General features: G+C 49.3%; 2 protein-coding genes across 2 annotated transcripts; both read left to right on the top strand.

Moving 5' to 3' along the window:
* Positions 1–2,168: 2,168 nt before the first annotated feature.
* Positions 2,169–4,235, top strand: LOC123060796 (uncharacterized). Its single transcript, XM_044483638.1, has 3 exons — positions 2,169–2,526; positions 2,640–2,780; positions 3,963–4,235. Exons 1-3 carry the CDS (start codon positions 2,332–2,334, stop codon positions 4,119–4,121), a joined length of 495 nt encoding a protein of 164 aa, XP_044339573.1. The 5' UTR covers positions 2,169–2,331; the 3' UTR covers positions 4,122–4,235.
* A 1,122-nt stretch (positions 4,236–5,357) lies between these two features.
* On the top strand, positions 5,358–6,543 carry LOC123060795 (acyl-coenzyme A thioesterase 13). Its single transcript, XM_044483637.1, has 3 exons — positions 5,358–5,648; positions 5,774–5,914; positions 6,017–6,543. Exons 1-3 carry the CDS (start codon positions 5,427–5,429, stop codon positions 6,179–6,181), a joined length of 528 nt encoding a protein of 175 aa, XP_044339572.1. The 5' UTR covers positions 5,358–5,426; the 3' UTR covers positions 6,182–6,543.
* Positions 6,544–8,013: the final 1,470 nt, after the last annotated feature.

The following is an 8,013-nucleotide window of genomic DNA, read 5'->3' on the forward strand; positions in this document are numbered from 1 at the left end:
CCGCTTCCCCACGCCGCCTCGGCAATTGCCCGATTTGACGAGTCCTTGCTGCATGCAGAAAAGATCATTATTACCTTAGATCGTGGAGGCCGGCGGTTGGCCTCCCTTTGGCTATAAATGGGAAGAGGGGCGGAGCCCCTGTCACCCATCTCTTTTGTTGCTTCTCCCGCTCCTTCTTCTTCCTCGCTTCACTGCTCGCTGCATCGACCATGGCGCCGATACAGAGGTTCTCGGACGCGGAAAAGGGAAAGACTCCCCTTAACAAGCTCGAGCCACTTCTGCCGAAGAAGAGGCTATCTCATCGTCGCGACATCGTCGTGAGGCCGGAAGTGTCGCGGCCATGGTACGAGCGGCCACCTCTGGGGTATCTGTTTCCCTTGTACCCTCAAGCTGAGGGCTCCGAAGGGAGGGGCGACGAGCGCCGCCGCCCGCACTAGGGCCCTGGTCGCCGCGCCGCAGTAACACACGTCGTTGCCCCAGGGGTCCATGCCGTGGACTCCTCGCGTGAATTCGTGCTGTGGGCGGCGATGCCTCCGCACACTTGGATTCGCTTCCCGCAGTTCTTCGCCGCCGAGATGCCGCCGAGAGGCCCCCTCGAGCTATGGTTGCAGCACGCCGACTGCGATGCCCCGGCGACTGGAGCGGAGGTTGAAGCCGTCTCCTCCGGGAGGATCTTCTTGACTCGTGGCTGGGGCGAGGTCGCCCGAGCCTGCCGCACGGAAAGCGCCCTCGCCATGTACTCCATGTCTGAATCCATTATTTCAAAGAAGGGCAAACATATTAGCATGTGCATTTTACCAAACACTTGTCGGGCATTGTGAACCTCGCCGAGGCAGTTGGTACAGTAGATGCCCGACAGACAAACAGGAGGTGTGGACCGCCGGCGTAGGCAAAGCGGCGTGCCGACCGGGTGGAGCGGCGGAGGTCGCGGAGATGCGAGAAGGACTTGGCGGGCGAATGGGATGGTAGAGTGGTAGTGTTGACAAGGGATGAAGTGGATGAAGAGATAGAGGGAAGAGATGGAGACGCGTGGTCCGGGTGTGGTTTTGGGTGGCCCGGGGGTGTCGAAATCCTACGTGGCGGTGGTCCGGACTCCCGCAAAGCCCCCCTCCACCTTAGTTTGCGGGAAACAGACTGATCTGCGGACCGATACGAGATGAAATTTAATGACAAACTGCGTTCATACAGTGTGGTCGAATGTTTGTGAGCGATTTGAGGGTCCGCTTTAGAGATGCCCTTAGATTCCTTGTATTTTAAGTTAAACTTTGACCGCAAACTTGATTTGTAAAATAAAAGCGATATGCCATGAAATTATATTGTTGGATTTGTATCTAAAATTTATTTTTAGTGATACCATTATTATTGCATAAAACTCATATTTTATTTTATGTTAATATATGGTCATACTTTCGTTCAAAATATGAGCAGCCTAATAAACCCCATCGGAGTCGCTGGAACCTCTTTTCCCCTCAAAGAGACTGAAATGTACATTTAGAATGGTTCATTTTTATTTGTTTTCCTTTTTTCGTGAAAAACTTTTGATCTATTTATCAATTGTTAAGCTAGTAAAAAATCACTAGAAGTAAAAAAGTAGATCCAAATTCGTAGACCACCTATCGACGACTACAAGAACTGGAGCGAGCCGAAGGTGCCCTGCTTTCATCGCATCTTTCTCATTGAAGCCGGGCAAACATTATTGTAGTAGATAGTTGGAAAGTCGTCGTGCTAAGGTCTCATAAAAACAGCGCACCAAAACAGAAACCGTCGCCGATAAAGAGAAGCATAGATCGGAAGGATCCAACCTGTAGACACACGAACACAGACGAACGAAGACTGGATCCACGTGGATCCACCGAAAACAAACACCAACCGAATCCCATGAGATCCGCTCGAGACAAATCTTCACACGTCCTCTGAGAATTAGAAACACCACCGAAACGGGGCTAGACGAGAAGGATCTTATTTTATCTAAAAAAGCCGTCGTCGCCTCGCATCTTTAAACAGGACATAAACCCTATAAAAATTAACAAAAAATATTTAAAAACGGAGACCTCTCGCGGACAAGGAGCCGCCGTGCCTCCGTGGTCCCAAGACACACAGCCACAGCCACACAGGAGACGATCGTTTGAAGCGTTGAACTGATGAGCATGCGCTCACACCCTGGCTTCTCACTTTAAGCAAGTTAGAGGAGACGAAAAGGAAGCAGACACACCCCTGTCAAGTAGAGTAGGAAAAGAAGAGTAGGAGTAGGTCTGCCCGGTCATCGCGTCAAACTCGATCCCCGTCCACCGCGCACGCCGCTGAGGCACCCCGCGCCCGCACGGCGCGTGCATGGGCGACCCGGCGCCGCCCGCGTGGATGGCCGCCGCGGCCCGCAAGTGGCTCGAGGACGCCGGCGCCATCGCGGAGGACGGCGCCGGCGACGGCCGCAGGGCTTTTAACGCGCTGCCGCTGTTCGGCGTGCGCGTGTCCCTTGCCGAGCGCGGCCGCGCCGTCTGCTCGCTCCGCGTGCCCGCCCGCCTCACGGTACGTGTGCGCCCGCAGATTATCTCGAGCCCTGGCGCTCCGCGAGGTTGGCTTCTTCCCGTGATTGGTTTCCGATTCCAATTTGTCCTTGGTTTGGGCGCGCGCGCGTGCAGGACGCGGACGGGAACTGGCACGCGGGGGCTATCGCGGCGGCGGTGGACGACGTGTGCGCGGCGGCGATCATGTCGGTGGAGGGCATCATCAAGGTCTCCGTCCACTACGACATCTCCTACTTCGCGCCGGCCAAGCACCATGTGCGTACCCTACCTACTATACTCTCTGCTCTGCTCTGCTCTGTTCCTCCTCCAAATGCCAGCATAAACTCGTTTACTGGGTGAAATGGAAATTAATCTCACTGTTTGCTTCTTGCAATCGTTGTGTTGCTTGATCAGTTGCAATCGTTGTGTTGGTTGATCAGTTGCTGGTTAAAAAAAATTGATGTTCTGCAGCCGCGAATACTGAATTTCATGTTGTATTTCTCGCATGAGTATATACAAAATAAATATATAGGATAATCTTGGTTGGTAAAGGACTAAAAAACACTTGGACTGTGTGGAGTCTTTATGCGTACTTCCATATTTTGACGACCTCAAGTCAAAAGAAAAAAGAAAAAAATTGACTTGCAAGGCAAGAGCTGCGCACATTTCAATAAGATAGGAAAAAGCACAAGTATAGTGCCTCGGTTTATGAGAATCTGGGGCATATAGCACATGAAACAAGAAAAAAGGGAAGAAAAAAACGATTTGCAAGGCAAAAGCTGTGTCGAGTTCAGTAAAATAAGAAAAAGAACAAGAATGCAGAGTGGCTTGGTTTATATGAGAACCCGCAAAAACCACGCAAAATAAGAAATAAGAGAAAAACCCGACTTGATTCCGAATGGAGCACCATCACCAAACACCACCATGAGTAAAATATGCAGAGGTAAATTAATGCCTTGACACTACTGAGGCGGCGATTCGGCGTGCTTTGTTCGGTAGACAGATTATAAAGGATAGTCCAATTAGGTGAGCTTGATCTTTCCTGGAAAGCTGCTTTCTGAGCTCAAAGAATTTGGTTGATTATTCCTTCTGAACGTGTGCTTTGTAGAGTAAATAAAGTTGGAGTATCAAAGCAAAACTCTTCAACCATTTCTTCTTGGAGTAGTTATAAGGCAAGAGGCGCCAAGGCTACACATTAAAGGGTAGCGGTTATGGCTCTGCCATTTTCGGCCTCAGCACACTGAGCTTTAAGAGCACATTCTTATCTTTGCCCAGACAAATCACTAATTTCCGATCAGCATACGCCATTTCAGACGCTTTCCATTTCATTGCACAGTATTAAGTCGTCAAGTCACATTGTCTGAAGCCGTACGATTTCAGCTGCATTTTGCATCCTCGCGTGCAAGTTTCATCAAGACCAAGGCTGAAGTAAAATAAGTTCTGCTGAAATGTTTTCAGGAGGAAGTGGAGATGGACGGGAGGGTGGTCGACCGGAAAGGGAGGATGACGGCGGTGACCACGGAGGTCCGGAAGAAGGAGTCCGGCGCGCTGGTGGCGATCGGCCGGCAGTGGATGACCACCTCCAGACCAAAGGGATATCAAGGGAGCAAGCTATGATACAGCAACGATGAGAACACTATCTGTCCAAATTCATTGATTAACTGACAATGTTAAATGCTTATTTGAGGAGCTCTTTTACGGTACCGGGTAATGAATACGGGCCCTCCATTCTGGAAGATCCAACGGCCCAAAGAGATATATACTGCTGGAATTGGTTTAACAGTATAAAGACTGCACTGCTCGATCAACCAACGTAAGCGGTATATGTGATTTGAGGGCAACTCGGGAAGATTTTTAAGTTTCAGCTCGTCAGATTGAGGCGCCCCACGCATTCTCCCTCGGCGAGCCGATCTCTCGTCCCTTCCTCGGCCAGCCTGTGCTCGTGGATCAGGCGCTCGGCGGCATGGCGCAGGTCTCGGTAGTCGGCACCCGACGTCTCCTGCCTACACCGGATGTGAGGGCAGAATGGCGCAGCTTCTGTTCTTCGGCAGGCCGGATGTGAGGTACCCTCATCCCACAGGTGACAAGCGCTGACGGATAATTTAGTGTTCACCTTTGTAGAGAGTTGGCCATATCCAATGCAAATTCAGGTTTTAAGCTGCACTACTTGGTTCAGGCTGTTGGCAATTTCAGTGATGGGTTTGTTATTTCCTAGCAGCGGCAGCTAGCCCTTTGGAAGAAAGTTTTTGACATCACTCGGTTTCTACGATGCAGCCAAGTATGGATAACTGAACTTCTAATCCATAACAAGGCGGCGGACGTTCGAGGCCTGTTGGAAGGTTACGGATTTGTGAGGCTACAAGAGGAGCATGCAGACAGCTAGATATGGATGGAGTGAACTAGCACGGCGGCAGTGAGGGGGAGTTAGATGGCCGGGGCGTGCAATATGGGAGACGGCGCGTCTGGATTGAGTCGGCGGCGTTTTCTCTCGACAGTCGACAGCCATGACAGATTCCAGATACAAACTAATAAGAGTTTGGTTTTCTTTTAATGTGAAAAATCAGAGGTCTAAAATACCCTCAAGAATTGAACGGTAAGATTAGATATATACTGCTCCTTTTTCCGTAGCAGTATAGGTACCATAAAAGAGCTCTTGTTTGAGGAGTGGAGATCACCTCCAGTCCAAAGGGATTTGAAGGAAGCTGCGTTGGGCATTTCGTTGGTTGACTTGAGTTTCAGAATATGCCTACATCGTGCATTATTGCTAGTCACTGTCATGGGGTTAATTAAGTCGAGCTGATCTTATATCGTGCTCCTACGGGTACAACAAGGCTATAGCTGTGGAGGAGCAAGGAAGCGTCCAAGGTCACAAATCAAGCACACGCAACACACACACACACACACACACACACACACACACACATGGACGACGGGGCGGCGGAGGCCGAAGCGCTGCGGCTCCGTCTGGCCGCCGTCGCCAGGAAGTGGCTGGAGGACCCGCGCGCGGACTACGCCGGCAAAATCACCGACGCGGCCAGCCAAAAGGGGCACGCGCTCAACTCGCTGGTGCTGGCCGGCGCACGCATCTCCCTCTCCGAGCACGGCCGCGTCGTGTGCTCGTTCCACGTGCCGCCGCCGCTCACCGTACGTGCGCCCAGCCCCCTCGCACATATTGGGTTCTCCCACTCAAGCGCCTGTGCCGCCGTGTCCGGGTCGGAGATCTCACCGCGGCGTGTCTTTGTCTGTTCCCGCGTTGCGCTTGCGTGCAGGACTCTGACGGGACGTGGCACGCGGGGGCGCTGGCGGCGGCGGCGGACAACATGTGCTCGGCGGTGGTCTTCACGGTGGTGGGCGCGCCCACGTCCACCGTCCACTACGGCCTGTCCTACTTCTCGCCCGTCGCGTGCAACGTATGTCCATTTCCTATGATAATAATACATGATGATGATTGATGGCAAGCTGCTGCGGCGGCCGGCGAGCAAATTGAAACATGGCGAATCGATCGTGTGCAGGAGGAGGTTCAGTTGGACGGGCGGGTGGTGGGCCGGAAAGGGAAGCTCACGGCCGCCGTGGTGCGGGTGCGGAAGATGGGATCCGGCGAGCTGGTGGCGATAGGGAGGCAGTGGATGACCCCTGCCTGGCCAACGAAGAGCAACAAAAGTAGGAGCAAGCTCTGACACAAGTTAAAATGTCGTCCGATCGATGATTTCAGATTTGAGCATCTCCGTTCAACATAATAAAACAAAAGAAAATCCATTTTACTAATGCTCACGCGAGTGATTGCTTCTTTGAAGTCTAGTTCAGAGAAGAAAATGCAACTTGCACTTTTCAACGGAGTGAAAAAGCGTCATATACACTTCTCACTACGCAGTTGCACCTTTCGGCAGCGACTTAGACGTACTACCTCTGTTAACTTTTTATAAGGCATTCTTAGAGTTTAATATGCCAGTGAAAATTCAAAAAATATGCTGATGTCAAAAAACGTCTTATGTTAGTAGTATTGAGTTTGGGAGATAGTACAGAAAAAAGCATTTCTCAAGACTTGGATATACCCTTTTATTATGTCAATTGTGGGAAAATATACTGGCGCTACCACTCCTTAGATGCTACTGTGATATAGGGGCACCAAGGCTGTTAAATCTGTGATCCAACGAACAACATCATCGGACGTGAATCAAAACATCATTTTAGGAATGTTGAGAGGTTTTCTACAAAACTTGCACTGGCCAATGCCGGCCATTTGATGCACGATACAATGCTCCAGAACCCCGGTAGCATCTAAAGGTGCGATAGCAGCTGATATGCACTATGTCAACTATTGCTGGAGACCTCGATGTGGTCATTTTTTACGGTGTTGTGTGAGGGTCATGTTCTTTTACTGTTGATGGGAGCATTGTCAAATTCATTGATTAGAAAGGGTATCAAAGGAAAAAAAGCACAACATAAATGTTAGTGCAAAAGGGAAAAAGGGAAAAAAGAGACTGCTCGGTTTATTGAAGGAAAACCAAATGAAAACCTGAATAAAGGCGAGCCACACCTAGTTTGACTAGGTCTAAAGCACTAAAAAATAGCAAGACGCCTGAAAGGCCAAACACCACAGGACACGTAGCCGGGTACTCGAGTGTCGTCTTCGCCGCTACCAAAGTGCACACCAAAACCATTGCTGGCCTAATCTTCCATGAGCAAATTTGCCAACCTCGTCGACACCAAAGAGGAAAGACATGCCAAAAGGAGGTGGACATATGTTGCTCTGATCCCATGAGAAGCGACCAATTGGCTTATATGACCCTTCTCATATGTGAATAGTACTCATGCTCCCTGTCATCGATGAATGCATCATCTTCAGCCCCACGTGGCCACTGCCAACTTCCACGAGCAACAATTCCCACCAAACGGATCCACCTCCAAGACGATGCCCCCAAGAGGGAACACAACACTGAGCATAGCTACCAATGCTGCCATTGTCCGATCAAGCAGACCATATCTAGGGTTTACTCCGGAGCATAATAGGAAGGACGATAAGAACTGCTACATCGACGCCTCCAATGAGGGAACGACGCATTTAAGCACCACCGAAGACGACTCATGCCACAACCGAAGTACGGCTTTCGCCAGCAACCTCACCCATCCAAACCTAGGAACCGACCATTCCACCATGGGCTTAATTTTTTTGGATCTGTCAACAAATTTTTAAATTATAAAAAGTTTTTTCTTAAATGTGTACAATTTTGGAAACATCCAAACAATTTTTGGAAACATAATTTTTTTATAAAAGGGAATTTTTTTGAAAATGTGAACTTTTGATGAAAACTAGAACATTTTTTGAATTTGAGAATTATTGAAATTGAGAATATGTTTTGAACTTTCAGAACAATTGTAGAAAAGATGAACATTTTTTTAAAACTCAAACATTTTTCCAATTTGTGAAAAATTCTTAAAAATATTACTTTTTGAATCTTGAACATTTTTTGAAAACACAAACATTTTTAAAATATCAAACAAGTTTTAA

Source organism: Triticum aestivum, chromosome 3A (genome assembly GCF_018294505.1).
Source record: "Triticum aestivum cultivar Chinese Spring chromosome 3A, IWGSC CS RefSeq v2.1, whole genome shotgun sequence".
Lineage (NCBI taxonomy): Eukaryota > Viridiplantae > Streptophyta > Magnoliopsida > Poales > Poaceae > Triticum > Triticum aestivum.

What these genes read in the sequence shown, in the direction of transcription:
- LOC123060796 (XM_044483638.1), top strand. Translation starts at nt 2,332, where the DNA reads ATGGGCGACCCGGCGCCGCCCGCGTGGATGGCCGCCGCGGCCCGCAAG. An exon ending in GCGTGCCCGCCCGCCTCACG is followed by an intron (nt 2,527 to 2,639) that starts GTACGTGTGCGC and finishes GCGCGCGTGCAG; the next exon opens with GACGCGGACGGGAACTGGCA. An exon ending in TCGCGCCGGCCAAGCACCAT is followed by an intron (nt 2,781 to 3,962) that starts GTGCGTACCCTA and finishes AAATGTTTTCAG; the next exon opens with GAGGAAGTGGAGATGGACGG.
- LOC123060795 (XM_044483637.1), top strand. Translation starts at nt 5,427, where the DNA reads ATGGACGACGGGGCGGCGGAGGCCGAAGCGCTGCGGCTCCGTCTGGCC. An exon ending in ACGTGCCGCCGCCGCTCACC is followed by an intron (nt 5,649 to 5,773) that starts GTACGTGCGCCC and finishes GCTTGCGTGCAG; the next exon opens with GACTCTGACGGGACGTGGCA. An exon ending in TCTCGCCCGTCGCGTGCAAC is followed by an intron (nt 5,915 to 6,016) that starts GTATGTCCATTT and finishes GATCGTGTGCAG; the next exon opens with GAGGAGGTTCAGTTGGACGG.